The sequence below is a fragment of the Melanerpes formicivorus genome, unplaced genomic scaffold, assembly GCF_026170545.1.
Source record: "Melanerpes formicivorus ecotype bairdi unplaced genomic scaffold, bMelFor1.0.p_v2 SCAF_34, whole genome shotgun sequence".
Lineage (NCBI taxonomy): Eukaryota > Metazoa > Chordata > Aves > Piciformes > Picidae > Melanerpes > Melanerpes formicivorus.
The window spans coordinates 791,881-808,266 of NW_027142386.1; the positions used below are offsets into that span (position 1 = coordinate 791,881).

Sequence of the window (16,386 nt, forward strand, 5' to 3'; positions counted from 1 at the left end):
CCAGTTCCTGTCCCCATCCCTGTCTCTGTCCCATCCCCGTCCCTATGCCTCTCTATATCCCTGTCCCCATCCCTGTCTGTATGCCTGTCCCTATCCGTATCCCCTATCCCTCTGCTTGTCACCATCCCCATCCCAGTCCCTATCCCTATTCCCATTGCTTTCTCTATCCCTATCCCCATCCCCATCTCCATCCTCATTCCCATCCCCATCCCTATCCCCTATCGCTATCCCTATCCCCATCCCCATCCTTGTCCCCTGTCCCCATCCCTATCCCCATCCCCATCTCCATCCCCATCCCTGTCTCCTATCCACATCCCGATCCCTGTCCCTCATCTCCATCCCTGTCCCCCATCCCCATCCTTGTCCCCTGTCCCCATCCCTATCCCCATCCCCATCCCCATCCCTGTCCCTCATCCCCATCCCTGTCCCCCATCCCCATCTCTATCCCCTATCCCCATCTCCATCCCTGTCTCCTATCCCCATCCTCATCCCTCTCCCCCATCCCCATCCCCATCCCTGTCTCCTATCCCCATCCCCATCCCTGTCCCCCATCGTCATCCCTGTCCCCTACCCCCATCTCCATCTCCATCCCCATCCCTGTCCCCCATCCCCATCCCTGTCTCCTATCCCCATCCCCATCCCTGTCCCCCATCCTCATCCCCGTCCCCATCCCCGTCCCCTATCACCATCCCCATCCCTGTCTCCTATCTCCATCCCGATCCCTGTCCCCCATCCCCATCCCTGTCCCCCGTCCCCATCCCTGTCCCCCATCCCCATCCCTATCCCCTATCCCCATCCCCATCCCTGTCCCCGCCCCCGCCGCGCCGCCGCGGGCCGCCCCGGGGCTGTCAAGCAGCATTACGGCCGCGGTGACCTGCGGTCGGAGGGAGCTGTCTCCGTCACTCCGATCACTGTAATCGGAGCTGCTGAATATGGAGCTGGGCTCCCAGCTTTGCCGTCGAGATAAATATTGAGATTAAAGCTGTCAGGGCTGCCCAGGTGACAGTGACACCTGCTCTGCTGCTGTCTCACCCAGCAGCTCCCAGGGCTGGATGCAGCCCTGCGTGGCACCACATGGCACCAGGGAGTCCACCCTGGCCCCAAAGAGACAGGCACTGGAACAGGGGAGGTGGTGGTGTCCCCGTCCCCATGTCAGGAGACATGGACATGGCACTTGGGGCCATGGTCTAGTGGCCATGGTGGCACTGGCTGGATTGGATGATCTGAGAGGAGTTTTCCAACCCAAACGTCTCTCTGTGGTTCTGTGTGCTGGGCATGGGGGGAGGAAGGTGATGGAGGTGTGTGCAGTGGGGAGGAGGTGGGGGCTGAGGCTCAGGGTGGTGTTCATCGCTCTGCTGCTGCCTGTGCTGTAGGAGTCTGGCTGCTGGGAGGGATGAGCTGCAGCCCTGGGCTTCCCACCTATAAATTGGGATGGTGATCAGGGTGTTCCCCCCAAAAACCTTCTGTCCTTCTCCTGCCCAGGGAGGTGGAGGAATCACCGTGGCACTGTTGTGGGCAAGGGGATGGAGTTGTGGCTGGCCCCTCCCTGGAAGTGTTCAAGGCCAGGCTGGGCTGGTGGGAGGTGTCCCTGCCCATGGCAAGGGGTTGGAACTGAATGGTCTTGAAGGTCCCTTCCAACCCAACCCATTCTATGTTTCTGTGGGGTGAGAGGGATGCTTGACCCCTCTGGTCCAACACTGGGTGGAGGCATTCCAGAAACATGTGGACATAGCACTCGGGGCTGTGGTTTGCTGCCTGTGGTGATGTTAGGCTGAGAATTGAACTTGATGACCTTAGAGGTCTTTCCCAACCCATCCAGTTCCACCTTTTAAGCTGCTTTCCAACCCAAACCATTCCACAACCAGTCTGCAAGCAACCTGTGCCCCTGGAGTGCCCGGTTGGGAGCCCCTTGTGCCCGTGGCCCTGTCGTGGTGCCCATCCCCTCCCTTGGAGGTCTTTCCCAACCCATCCAATTCCACCTTTTAAGCTATTTTCCAACCCAAACCATTCCACAACCAGTCTGCAAGCAACCTATGCCCCTGGAGTGCCCGGTTGGGAGCCCCTTGTGCCCGTGGCCCTGTCGTGGTGCCCATCCCCTCCCTTGGAGGTCTTTCCCAACCCATCCAATTCCACCTTTTAAGCTATTTTCCAACCCAAACCATTCCACAACCAGTCTGCAAGCAACCTGTGCCCCTGGAGTGCCCGGCTGGGAGCCCCTTGTGCCCGTGGCCCCGTGGTGGTGCCCATCCCCTCCCTCGGAGGTCTTTCCCAACCCATCCAGTTCCCCCTTTTAAGCTGCTTTCCAGCCCAAACCATTCCAGGGCCGGTCTGCAAGCGCCCTGTGCCCCTGCAGTGCCCGGCTGGGAGCCCCTTGTGCCCGTGGCCCCGTGGTGGTGCCCGGCCCCTCCCTCCCGCTCCTTCCTTCTTTATTTTTTTAATTAGCTGATTCGCTATCTGGCACCGGAGAGCCTTCCCAGCCGCCGCGCTCAGGAAACCTCATTAACACAGATCAAAAGGAGCTTTTAATGATTTATAAAGGTGCAGCAGTTTGGAGAAATTAAATAATTTAGGTGGTGTGTGTACGGCTGCTCCCTCAGGACCGCATTACAGCCTCTCCGTGAGCTGCAGCCCGAGCCGTGCCTCTCACCACCTACCCCCTCCCCTCACCAGCTCGGCCCCGGCAACCGCTGTCGCCGCTGCCGCCGCCGGCGCCGCTGCCGCTGCCGCCGCCGCCGCCGCCGCGCTGGGGATGCTGCCGGAGCGTGCTCGGTGCGGCGCGGTTCCCCCTGGGGCTGGGGCTCAGCACGACAGGGCCAAGGTGGTTCCTGCCCTAACTGTTGAGCGGCGTCTTGTTCACGGAAGCGCAGAATGGGAGGGGTTTGGAGGGGAGCTCTGGAGAGCGTCCAGTCCGGCCCCAAGCCAGGGCAGGGGCAGCTAGAGAAGGTCACCCAGGAACATATCCAGGTAGGGTTTGAAGGATCCAGAGATGGAGACTCCATCACCTCCCTGGGCAGCCTGCTCCAGGGCTCTACCACCCTGCAGTTCCAGAAGTTCCTCCTCGTGTTCAGATGCAGCTTCTGCTGGGCAAGTTTGTGCCCACTGCCCCTTGGCCTGGCACTGGGCACCACTGAACAGAGCCTGCTGCCCCCCTGCTGACAGCCAGCCTTGAAGTGTTGCTCAGCACTGCTCAGATCCCCCTCAGGCTGCTCTGCTCCAGCCTAAAGCCCCAATGCTCTCAGCCTGTCCCCACCAGAGATGTTCCACTGCCCTCAGCACCTTGGTAGCCCTTTGCTGTGCCCTCTCCAGCCACTCCCTGTCCTTCAGGCACTGTGGCTTGCCTGGGTTGGGATGCCAGGAGCCACCAGCACAGCCCAGTGAGGTTTGGGATGGGAAGTGACAGGTACTGGTGGCACTGCCAGGGTGGCCATGCTTGCTCTCCAGCTGTGCTCTACAGCTATTCTACCAACATAGTTAGAATCAACCTTGGCACTGCTGTGGGCACTGGGGTGGAATTGTGGTTGGCCACTCCCTCGAGGTGCTCAAGGCCAGGCTGGATGAGGCCTTGAGCAACCTGGGCTGGTGGGAGGTGTCCCTGCCCATGGCAGGGGGTTGGAACTGGATGATCTTGAAGGTCCCTTCCAACCCAACCCATTCTGTGGTTCTGAGGAGTGAGAAGGATGCTTCACCCCACTGGACCAACCCTGGATGGAGCCAGGTGTCCCAGTGCACCCAGCTCCATCCCCTCCCAGACCCCCACTTTGGCCACTACCTCTCTTGAGCAGGGAAGATCACTCTTCCTCCAGGAGGTTCAGCTTGGAGATTAGGAACAATCTCTTCCCAGCAAGGCTTCTCAGGCACTGACTGGCACAGGCTGCCCAGGGAGGTGGTGGAGTCACCACGCCTGGAGGGCTGACAGAGCTGCAGGGATGTGGTTTGGTGGCAGCGGCTCAGCAGCAGTGGTGGTGGCACTGTGAGCTCTGGGTGAGAGGTTGGTCTGGATGATCTCTTGATGATCTTGTGATGATCTCATCCAACCTCAACACTTCTATGGTTCTATGCCCCTGGGACCAGCAGGTGGCCACAGTGCTCTCACCCCTCCTGCCTTTGGCACCCCACAGGCTGGCTCCAGTCTCTGTGCCAGGGTGGTGCCAAGTTCTCCAAGGAGACAGAGAAGCAGTTGGGAGCAACCAGATTAGACATTCCTGATGTGATGTCCACCACCAGCTATGGACATGCTGGGACCCAACCCTGTGCTGGCATTACTGGAGGAGAGAGCCTTGAGGCTGCAGAGAGGAGCCTGGGGAATGCTTCTCCAGTGGGGGCCATTCCCTGCTACCCCCTCCAGCACCAGGGAGCAGCTTTTGTGCTTTTCTTGTGTCTATTTCCTCCCCCCTGGCAGGGGCAGGCAGGTGGTGGTGGTGGGGCTGGCCCTGACCACTGGGGTGCTGCATTTTCATCAGGTTGTCTTTAGAGGGGGAGGTTGGGGGGGGGCTGGGGAGGTGGGGGGGTGGGTTGTGGTGGTGGTGGTGGTGGGGAGGGGGTGGTGGTGGGGGGAGGCTGCTGTGTTTTATTTTGCTCTGTAATAGGCTTATTACTGCTGATCACGCTGTGACCATTTGAATGAAGGAGATTTGAGGAGATGAAAGCTTCAGGGAGATTTTAAGTATCTCAGTGCCTGGCCCCTTGCAAGGACCTGGTGCCCTTGGAGCTGGGTGACCCCCCACATCCTCCTCTCCAGCAGCACCTTGTCCCACATTCTCACCTCACTTCCCCCCCCCCCCTTCCCCATGCCCTCCCCCCCCCGCCTTTTCTAACCTTTCCAGTGGTTCCACAGCTCCTAATTTCCAGCCTCAATTTATTCATGGCCGGTTTATACCCATTTGTTTATGTGCCAACAGTGTTCTTCAGCTTAAATAGCTCTTTTCCATCCATAATATCTCCTCTCCTCCTCCCCCCCCCCCTCCTATTTCAGCAATCATATCTCTTTTCAAGCTGTTCAGCAAAGAAAAAGCTGAATTATTTAACCCTTGGGACACTGCCTGGTCATGCAGGGGGTAGGGAGACACAAACAGGAGTTGCTGCCCTTCTAACAGGGGTTTTGGAGGGGGATGATGCAAAGGGGAAACTGAGGCATGGCCCTGGGGGGAAGGACACTGCCTGGTCATGCAGGGGGCAGAGAGACACAAACAGGAGTTGTTCTGGGTTGCTGCCCTTCTAACAGGGGTTTTGGAGGGGGAAGATCCAAAGGGGAAACTGAGGCATGGCCCTGGGAGTAAGGACAAGGGAACAGGTTGCCCAAGGGGGTTGTGGCTGCTCCCTCCCTGGGAGTGTTCAAGGCCAGGCTGGATGAGGCCTTGAGCAACCTGGGGCTGGTGGGAGGTGTCCCTGACCATGGCAGGGGGTTGGAGCTGGGTGATATTGAAGGTCCCTCCCAACCCCAACCCATTCTGTGATGAGAGTTGGGGGTCTCCTGACACCCAGGGGCTGGGGGAGCTGCAGGGGTTTCAGGCACAGAAGGGTTGGCTCTGCCCCACAGGGGAGAGAGTGCTCCAGGTGAGGGTGGCTCCAGGTTTGCAGGATGGGCTCTTGGGTTGTGGTTTTTGTTCCCCCAAGAGGTGAAAACTTTGGAAGGCAGCAGGTCAGGCACTGGAGCAGGCTGGCCAGGGAGGTGGTGGAGTCCCCAGCCCTGGAGGTGTTCAGGAAAGGTGTGGCCATGGCACTGGGGACAGGGTTTGATGGCCATGGTGGGGTTGGGCTGATGGTCAGACTGGATGAGCTTAGGAGGCTTTTCCAGCCCCCAAATTCTATGATTCTAGAGGGTGTCCACCCAAGGAGGGTATCCTGGCAAGGCCTTGGTTTGTCCCTGGGGGGTTTCCCTCACCAGAGCCCACATGTGGAGGGGCTGTAGAATCACAGAATCATTTTGGTTGGAAGAGGCCATTAAGGTCAAGTCCAACCCTTAACCCAGCACTGCCAGGTCCCCACCAAACCATAGCCCTCAGAACCACATCCCAATGGCTTTGAAACCCCTTTAGGGATGGGGACCCCACACTGCCCTGGGCAGCCTCAGCCAGGTCTTCCCTCAAGGGGAAGAATTGTTCCTCATGTCCAACCTAACCCCCCCTGGGGCAACTTGACGCCATTTCCTCTTGTCCTGTTGCTTGTTCCTTGGCAGAAGAGACCAACCCCCACCTCACTGCAGCCTCTAGAGAGCAATAAGGTCTCCCCTCAGCTGCCTCTTCTCCACACTAAACACCCCCAGCTCCCTCAGCTGCTTTACCAGACCCTTCCCCAGCTTCATTGCCCTTCTCTGGACCTGCTCCATCTCCTCAATGTGCTCCTGGGAGTGAGGGGCCCCAGACTGACCCCAGGATCCGAGGTGCAGCCCAGGGAGACAATCCCTGCCCTGCTCCTTTCCCGCTGGCCACACCACCGCTGGTCCAAGCCTCGGGGCGAGCAAAGGCGGCGAGCAGGCTGCAGGGTCCCCAGCCCGGAGCGGAGCAGCCGGGGCTGTCAGGCAGCGCTAACGGTAACGAATGCCCCTAATGAAGCACCCAATTAGGCAGGATCCCGGCGCTAATGGTAGCTGACAGAGCTGCAAGCTGCGAGTAGTCAGTTGTCAAGTGGAACATCCCGCCGGGGTGAGGCTGGAGCCGGCTCCATCCGTCTCTGTCAGGGAAAAACAATGTTCCCACCTTAACCCCTTTGGTGGTGGCCGAGATCTGGGCCCCTTCAGCGGGGCTCTGGGGGCCGTGGTGGGTGGTGGTGGCATCAGCCACAGTGATGGTACGAGCCCCATCCCATGGCATCGCTCCTGGTGAAGGCATCATCCCATTCCCGCTGCAGGCACTGGAATAAGCTGCACAGGGAGGTGGTGGAGTCCCCATCCCTGGAGGTGTTAAAGAAACCTGTGGCCATGGCATGTGGGGACAGGGGCTGATGGCCATGGTGGGGTTGGGTTGATGGGTGGACTTCAGGGCTTTTCCAACCTGTTATTCTGTGGTTCTGTGATCCCGTGGCATCAGCCTTGGGAGTGTCATCATCCTGTTGCCGTGGCATCAGCCCCATCCCATGGCATCACCTCTGGGGAAGGCATCTTCCCATTCCGATAGCATTGGTCCCAGTGATGGCATCATCCCATTCCCATGGCATCATCCCTGGTGAAGGCATCATCCCATTCCTATGGCATAAGCTCCATTGATGGCATCATCCCATTCCCCTGGCACTGGCCTCAGTGATGGCATCATCCCATTCCCATAGCACTGGTCCCAGTGATGGCATCATCCCATTCCCATAGCATCATCCCATTCCCATGGCATTATCCCTGGTGAAGGCATCATCCCATTCCCATGGCACCATTCCTGATGAAGGCATCATCCCATTCCCATGGCATTATCCCTGGTGAAGGCATCATCCCATTCCTGTAGCATTGGTCCTAGTGATGGCATCATCCCATTCCCATGGCATCATCCCATTCCTATGGCATTATCCCTGATGAAGGCATCATCCCATTCCCATGGCATCATTCCTGATGAAGGCATCATCCCGTTCCCATAGCACTGGTCCCAGTGATGGCATCATCCCATTCCCATGGCATCATCCCATTCCCATGGCATGGTCCCTGGTGCAGGCATCATCCCACTCCCATGGCATCAGCCCTGGTGCTGGCACCGTTGCTGCGGTGCCAGGAGGGATCTCTCCTCTCTCCCTACAATCCCTGGCAGACCAAAGTGCCAGGGGTCTGCCCTGCACTGCTGTCCACGTGGCAGCTGCCACAGCCCTGCTTGGGAGGTGGGCACACACTCTATGAGCACCCCCTACCCCACACTCCCTGCCCCCCAAACCCTTCTCTTGTCACCCTGAAAAGGCTGAGCTGGGCAGGCAGGGGGTGGGGATGGGGACGCTGAGGAGCAAGAGGCAGGCTTGGCTGGTGGGGGGGGGGGGAGAGGAAACAGCTGGGCTTGGGGGTCTCTCCAGTGCTTGATGAGGAGCCCAGACACCCCCTCCAGCCTGGGGTGCACCATTCCTAGAGCCCCCTTCATCCTCCCCACCCCCCAGACTGAGCTGAACCCTTCCCTGCAGCCCATTTCTCAGCCTGGATTTGCCTCCTGCCATTCAGTTGCTTTCCCTCTTCCCTCCCTCCCTCCCTCCTTCCCCTCCCTCCCTCCCCCCCTGTTATTATTATTTTTATTGCTATTAAACAAATTTATTCTCATTCCCCTGAGCCCTCCTGGTCCCTTTCACCTTTCCTGGCCCTTTAAAACCCATCATTAAAATAAATAATTCCTTTAACAAATGAAAGGCAGAGAAGAAGAGGAAGGAAGGAGGGAGGGAGGGGGGGGGGGGGTTGGTTGTTTTGGGTTTGGGGTTTTTTAGGGGGGGGGAGGGTGGGGAAAGGACTTGAAAATGTTTTTCTTTTCCATTTCTCTTGTTTTCTCTACCTTTGAAAATGATTTCCCTCCCCCCACCCCCCCCAGAATCTCAATCCTTTGTATGAATTTTACATCTTTTTTGGGCTGTTACCTTGCCAGGGGCAGGGTTGGCACAAGGCAAGAGAAGGAGAAAGGAAGAGAGAGAGAGAGAGAGAGAGAGGGAGAGGGAGTGAAACCCTTCTCCTTAATTAGTGCTGGTCCCTGTGTGTTCAGAGTTGCTTATGAAGCAGGTAATGAGCTGGAGGTGGGGGGGGTGGCTGCCACCCCTTGGCTGCTCCAGTGAGGCTGGCACATCAGCTTTGCCCCCCACCTTCCCTCCCATCTTCCCTTCCTGGGGGTGCTTTTGGGGCACCTTCCCGCTTCAGCACTCAGCCACTGGAGGGCTGGACCTTGAGGCGTCTCATGGGATGAGTTTGAGGTGGTCTCAGCCTAGCTGTGTCACTGCAGGGCACTCAGGGTTGGGTTGGGGAGGAGGAAAAACTTCTGTGCTGCCAGAGTGGTCAGGGTTTGGAACAGGCTGCCCAGGGAGGTGTCCAAGAACTGTGTGGCCATGGCACTTGGGGCCATGGTTTAGTGGCCATGGTGGGGTTGAGTTGCTGCTTGGACTGGATGCTCTTGGAGGGCTTTACCAACCTATTCTTCATAGGTTCAGGTGATAGAAGGAGAGGAAAGGGCCTGAAATGGCACCAGGGGAGGGTTAGGTTGGAGATGAACAATTTCTTTGCTGAAAGAGTGGGCAGGGGGGTGGTGGAGTCCCCACCCCTGGAGGTGTCCAAGGACCACCTAGGACATGGCGCTTGGGGCCACGGTTTGGTGACCATGGCGGCGCTGGGCTGAGGGCTGAGTGCTCCTCACTCCCACTGGGAGTGGCTGGGAGTTGACTTTATTCCCCATCCAGGGGTCAGTGGGTGAGGAACTAATGAATGCACCGACCCCATTGCCCTGCAGCAAGGAGCTGCCAGGCAGGCAGGGAGCAGAGACCCTCAGAAGTCCTCCCAGCAGTCACCCCGGGACGTTAGGGCTTGGGAAGGGGGGAGGGAGATACCTGCTGGCCATCCACCCTCTGCTCCTGCCGCAGGAGACCCTCAGAAGTCCTCCCAGCAGTCACCCCGGGACGTCAGGGCTTGGGAAGGGGGGAGGGAGATACCTGCTGGCCATCCACCCTCTGCTCCTGCCGCAGGTTCCACCGCGGGGACTACACGGTGGAGGTGAGCATCAACGACTACCTGGACATCTACTGCCCGCACTACGAGGAGCCCCTGCCCGAGCGCATGGAGCGCTACATCCTCTACATGGTCAGCTTCGAGGGGCACTCCTCCTGCGACCACCGGCAGCGCGGCTTCAAGCGCTGGGAGTGCAACCGCCCCGACTCCCCCAGCGGGCCCCTCAAGTTCTCCGAGAAGTTCCAGCTCTTCACCCCCTTCTCGCTGGGCTTCGAGTTCAGGCCCGGCCACGAGTACTACTACATCTGTGAGTGCCTGGGAGGCAGCTCCCTTGCCTGTCCGGGGGGGCTCTGGGGGAGGAAGGAGTGGAGGCACCAACCTATAGCAAGGAGATGGCAGACAGGCAGAGGGCAGAGACTCTCAGAGGTCAGAGAATCACAGAGACATTCAAGTTGGATGCCCAATGAAAAGGGTGGAAGCTGAGGCATAGAAGTTCCAGCTCTTCACCCCCTTCTCTCTGGGCTTTGAGTTCAGACCTGGCCGTGAGTACTACTACATCTGTGAGTGCCTGGGAGGCAGCTCCCTTGCTTGTCTGGGGGGGCTCTGGGGGAGGAAGGATTGGAGGCATCAACCCTGTTGCCCTAGAGCCAGGAGATGGCAGACAGGCAGAGAACAGAGAACCTCAGAAGTCAGAGAAACATTCAGGTTGGAATAGACCCTCGGGATCACCAAGTCCTGGGTGGGTGGTGGGTTTATTCCCCTTCCAAGCAGCCATTAGGGGAGGAAGGCAGGCACCAAGCCTGTTGCCCTATAGCAGGGAGATGGCAGACAGGCAGAGGGCAGAGACTCTCAGAGGTCAGAGAATCACAGAGACATTCAGATTGGATGCCCAATGCCAGGACAAGAGGGAAAAGGGTGGAAGCTGAGGCATAGAAGTTCAGCTCTTCACCCCCTTCTCACTGGGCTTCGAGTTCAGACCTGGCCACGAGTACTACTACATCTGTGAGTGCCTGGGAGGCGGCTCCCTTGCCTGACCGGGGCGGCTCTGGGGGAGGAAGGAGTGGAGGCACCAATCTATAGCAAGGAGATGGCAGACAGGCAGAGGGCAGAGACTCTCAGGAGTCAGAGAAACATTCAGGTTGGAATAGACCCTTGGGATCACCAAGTCCTGGGTGGGTGGTGAGTTTATTCCCCTTCCAGGCTGCCATTAGGGGAGGAAGGCAGGCACCAAGCCTGTTGCCCTATAGCAGGGAGATGGCAGACAGGCAGAGACTGTCAGAAGTCAGAGAATCACAGAAACTTCCAGGTTGGAACAGACCCTCAGGATCACCAAGTCCAACCCAGAGCTCTGCTCTGCAAGGTTCAGCCTTAAACCACAGCCCCAAGCACCACATCCAGACCACCTTTAAACACCTCCAGGCTTGGTGACTCCACCACCTCCCTGGGCAGCTCATTCCAATCCCTGACCACTCTTGCTGGGAAAAATATCTTCCCACTGTCCAGTCTCCAGTGTTGGAGCTGAGGAACAATTTCTGTGCTGCCAGAGTGGTCAGGGCTTGGCACAGGCTGCCCAGGGAGGTGGTGGAGTCCCCATCCCTGGAGGTGTTCCAGAACCCTGTGGCCATGGCCCTTGGGGCCATGGTTTGGTGCCCATGGTGGGGTTGGGTTGGTGTTGGACTGGATGCTCTCAAAAGGCTTCTCCAACCCAAGCAATTCTGAGTCTCTGCCACCTCCTCACCCTCTGGAGCCAGCCTTGTGCTTATCTTTCCTTTCTTATTTCTCTCCCTTCTTTTTTTTTACCCTCTCCTCCTCCTCCTCCTCCTCCTCTACAGCAGCTGTTTGCAGCCCACTTCATTTGTTCCTTTTATCTCTATTAAATTACCATCCTGACTCCCCCCTCTGCTTTCTCCCCCTCTCAAATGTCACTGGTGAGTGGCTGCAGAAGCCACTTTGCTCCCCTTCCAACCTCCCCTCTCCCCTTCCAACCTCCCCCCTCCCCTTCCTCCCCCCCCAGCCAGCTCTGCTCTGCTTTTCTTTCTGTTTTTTTGCTTCCTTTAATGTGGTTTGGAGGAGCTGGCAGCAGGCTAGAGGGGCACTGGGGGGGCACTGGGGGCTGCCAGCACCGTTAGGATTCCCCTCATGTGGAACAGTGGAAATTAGCCTCTTGGAGGAGCCCTCTTTAGCAGCCAGGAAAGCAAAGCAATCACCTCCTGTGCCAGCCCTGCCGCCTGCAGCGGCCTCAGCCCCCCGGGCACGGGCATGGGGTGGTGCCAGCTGCTGGGTCAAGGGCACTGGAGGAGCCTGAGGAGGCAGATGAGAGAGAGGCCTGTGGAGGGAGATGGGAAATAGGGGTGGTGAGGGGGGTGATTGGGCACAGTGTGGCATGGGGTGGCACAGAGTGATGTGGAGTTGCATAGTATGGTATGGCATGGCACAGTATGGTATGGCATGGCACAGTATGATGTGAGAGGACACAGTATGATGTGGGAGAGCACAGCATGATGTGATATGGTATGGCATGGCATGGCATGGCACAGTATGATGTGGGAGAGCACAGCATGATGTGGCATGGCGTGGCACAAGATGGCATGGCACAGCAAGGCATGGTATGCCACAGCACAGCATGGCTTGGCACCCTATGGCATGGCATGGCCCAGTGTGATATGGCATGGCCCAGTGTGATGTGGTATGGTATGGCCCAGTGTGATGTGGTATGGTATGGCATGGCATGGCACAGTATGACATGGCATAGCCTGGTATGGTATGGCATGACACACCATGGCATGGCACAACATGATGTGGTGTTGGCAGGGCATGGCACCACACAGCATGGCATGGCACAATGGTGCCAGTGGCTCCTCTGGGGCTGCCCTGTGGTTTGGTGGAAACCCCCCTGAGGCCTGTGGCGCAATGAGGGGCAGCCCTCCCCCTCCCCCCCCCATCCCTCTCTGCCCCCCATGCCACCAGCCAGGCCCAGGACCCTGATGTGTCCCCGCTGGTGGTGCCCAGTGCCAGCTGAGGGGACTGTGTGTGTGGATTTCTGTCTCCCAGGGTGGGATTTTCATTCTGGGTCATTATTCCCCACTCAGCACCCCTCCTTTTCCCACCCCCCACCCCCCCCAGCGGGGACAAAAGCCACCTGAGCCATTGTCCCCTGTTCCCAGAGCTCTGCTGGGACCACCTCAGAACAGTAGAGCTTGGCCCCTTCTGGGCCCAGCTGGAGCAGGGCTGTGGTGGCTTTTAAGGTTTGATGCCACCATGAGCTGGGCAAACCCACGGTGGAGCTGCACCCCCCCACACCCTCCCCTGCCTCCCCCTTAGCTTGGACACCCCCAAACCAATCTGTGCAGTGGGGGTTGGATGCCACCAGCCACCCTGTGGGCGTCTCGGTGACAGCACAGAGCTCACACCGTGCCCCCCACCCACTGAGGGGGGGTCCTCGAGGCAAATCCCAATCCCACACTGGGCTCTTTGCTCCATCCCCACGGTGGGCACCCAGCCACTGTGTGTGTCCTCCCCCCCACAAACTGACCTCTTCTCCCCTTTTTGCTTCTCCCCAGCTGCATCCCCCCCGAACCTGGTGGACAAGCACTGCCTGAAGCTGAAGGTTTATGTTCGACCAACAAGTAAGTGCTGGGGGTTGGGAAGGGGAAGGGTCCAGACCACAACCCCCCTGGGGGCTTTGGGGTTTTTTTTGGGGTGCTCCCCCCAAGTGAGTTGGGAGCAGGGAGGTGGCACTGAGAGGAGGGGGGGGGGGACAGGTCCCCATCAGGCACCCACAGCCCTGAGGCGCTTGGGGTTGGCTTTCAAGTTGGGAGCGGAGGGGGGAGGGAGAGGGGAAAAGAAAAGAGGAGAAGAAGAATTTGTGGCAGCTACTTAATCAAACAAACCCAAAACAACCCCCCCAAAAAATAAAAATTTAAAAAAACAACCAAAAAAAATCCTCAAATTAATAATTTTCTTCTCCTGTAATTAGCAGCTGGCAGCAGCTCTCCCTGGGGGACCTGCTTGCAAAATGTCACCCTCTGCAAGGATCCCTTCCCTGCCCCCTGCCTCTTCCTTTCTCCTTTTCTCTTTGATTTAATTGATTTAGAACCTTCCCAACCCGAATCCCACCACGGTTTGGGGGTTGGAAGGGAGCTTCAGGATCATCCAGTCCCACCCCCCACCCCCTCCCCCTTGCCTGCCGTGGTGCAAGGGATGCGACACAGGGAAAGCACCGACCCCAGAATCACTGAGTCACAAAAGAGCTTTGGTTGGAAGAGACCTGCAAGGTCATCCAAGTCCAGCCTGGTCTTGAGGGTCCAGAGGTGGTCACCAAGGGGAGCAGAGGGCTGCAGAAACCTCCCCTGTGGGGACAGGCTGGGAGAGTTGGGGCTGTTCAGCCTGGAGAAGAGAAGGCTCCAGGGAGACCTCAGAGCAGCCTGCCAGGACCTGAAGAGGCTCCAGGAGAGCTGGGGAGGGACTTTGGACAAGGGCTGGGAGTGCCAGGATGAGGAACAATGGCTTTGAGCTGGGAGAGGAGACATTGAGACTGGAGAGGAGGAAGAAATCCTTGAGAGTGAGGGTGGGGAGACTCTGGCACAGGTTGCCCAGGGAGGCTCCTGCCTGGAGGTGTTCAAGACCAGGGTGGATGAGTCCTTGAGCAGCCTGGGCTGGTGGGAGGTGTCCCTGCCCATGGCAGGGGGTTGGAGCTGGATGATCCTTGAGGTCCCTTCCAGCCCTAACAATTCTCTGATCTAAAGGTCATCAACTATAGAGCAGATTGAGACTGGAGATGAGGAAGACATTCTTGCCAGCGAGGGTGGGGAGAGCCTGGCACAGGTTGCCCAGCGAGGCTGCGGCTGCCTCCTCCCTGGAGGTTTTCAAGGGCAGGCTGGATGGGCACTTGAGCAACCTGGGCTGGTGGGAGGTGTCCCTGCCCAGCCCTGCCCCCGGCTCACCCCTCCCTCATCCTCTTCCCGCAGACGATTCCCTCTACGAGTCCCCGGAGCCCATTTTCACCAGCAACAACTCCTGCTGCAGCCTCAGGGTCCCCCACGCCGCGGTGCTGGTGGTGGTGCCAGTTGTCTGGACGCTCCTGGCATCGTAGCACCCACACGGCCGTGCCAGGAAGCGGCTCTGGCGGCCAAGGAGAGCAACCGGGAGGGGACAAATCCTGGGTTCTGCTCCCCACCACCACCACCACCACCACCAAACCGCCTCCGAGCCGCGGCTCCGGCGGCAGCAGCAGCAGCGGCAGCGGCAGCGGCAGGACGGTGCCCGCCGAGATCGCCCGCGGGGAGGGTTGGTGCTGCCAGGCAGAAGCTCGCCCGCATCCTGCCGCCGCCTGAAGTCCCTGGCACGGCAGGGTCACCTCCCTGGCACCGGTGAAGGGCTGCCCCTTGCTTGTGCCCACTGAGAGCTCCCCAGCAGATGCCACTTTTGACCTTTCCAGACCAAATCCAGGAGCCTCGTTGGGGTTTTGGTTTTTCGGTGCTTTTGGGGTTGGGTTTGGTTTTTTTTTTGGGGGGGAGGGAGGGATTTTTTTTTTTGCGTTTTTTTTTTGCCTTTTTTTTTTTTGGTTTTTTTTAAAGAAAACAAAGATTTTTATTTTTATTTCTTGGATTGTTTCAGTCCAGGCTCCACCCCCTCCCCACCCCCCCACCCCCTCCCCGTGCCAGACTGACCCGCACGGGGCTGGGCGCTGCCCCTCTCCCTCTTCAGCCCCTCCCTGGGATCGTCACCGGCACCCAGCTGCCAGCCGGCGCAGGGACCTCGGGAGAGCCAGGTGCCAGCCATGGTGCCAACGCCTCCGTTGGCACAGACTCTTTCCCAGCCTGGCCTTTGCTCTGGCAGCAGGACGTCAAGGTGCCAGCCCCTGCCAGCCCCCTGCCGTGGGGCCACGGGGGGGCCCAGACGGACACAACGCCCCCTGGCTGAGCTCCTGAGGAGGTGACCGCATCCCCACCGCTTGTGCCGCGGATGGCACCATCGTCCCCATGGCACCCTGGGATGACTCCACGAGCAGCAAACTGGAGGCACCCAAAGGGGAGCACTGGGCGCGGCTGGCACAGGGGGCACCGAAGATGGGCAGTGGGCACAGAGAGCACCAGGGATGGATGGCCTGGCACAGGGGGCACCGAGGATGGCCAGTACGTGTGGCACCAGCGTGGAGAGCAGCGAGGATGGGCAGTGCCAGCAGCACCAGGGATGAATAGCTGGCACAGAGAGCACCAGGAACGGCCAGTGGCAGCAGCACCAGGGATGGTTAACCGGCACAGAAAGCAGCACCAGGGATGGATCACTGGCACAGAAAGCAGCAGGGATGGATCACTGGCACAGAAGGCACCAGGGATGGATCGCTGGCACATGAAGGCACCAGGAATGGCCAGTGCTAGGAGCACCAGGGACAGCTGGCTGGCACAGAGAGCACCAGAGATGGCCAGAGCCAGCCTGGGGAGCACTGCCAGGCGCTGGGAGCTGGCAGGCCAGGCTCACCCAGCAGCAGGGCTTGCTCCGAGGGCATTTGGCCAAAGCCGGGGCTGGAGCCTTGCCCACAGCAGGGCTGACCTCACCCGGGCAGGAGGAGTGTGCCATGCCATGCCAACCCCACGTTGCCACGGGGCAGCTTTCCTCCTCCTCACCCTTCTGCTCTGCACCATGTCCCCAGCAGCATCCTGGGGGGGTGCCAGCCCCCCCACGGCGGGGCCGGTGGGTGCGTGTGGGACCCTCGCTCCCCACGGTCACCCCCACATCCCCCCCAGCTGCTGCCCCTGGCCCAGGGCTGGGCTTGGGAACTTTTTCCTTCT

At 59.1% G+C, this 16,386-nt stretch overlaps 1 protein-coding gene across 1 annotated transcript in view; it reads left to right on the forward strand.

The window, feature by feature from the left end:
- Window positions 1-15,122, forward strand: part of EFNA2 (ephrin A2) — a 64,150-nt gene extending 49,028 nt beyond the window's left edge. Inside the window, exons 2-4 of the mRNA XM_068156277.1 lie at window positions 9,613-9,902; window positions 13,156-13,221; window positions 14,563-15,122. Of these exons, the coding sequence (XP_068012378.1) occupies window positions 9,613-9,902; window positions 13,156-13,221; window positions 14,563-14,687 (481 nt within the window). The 3' untranslated portion in view covers window positions 14,688-15,122. The remainder of the gene's footprint in view (window positions 1-9,612; window positions 9,903-13,155; window positions 13,222-14,562) is intronic.
- Window positions 15,123-16,386: the final 1,264 nt, after the last annotated feature.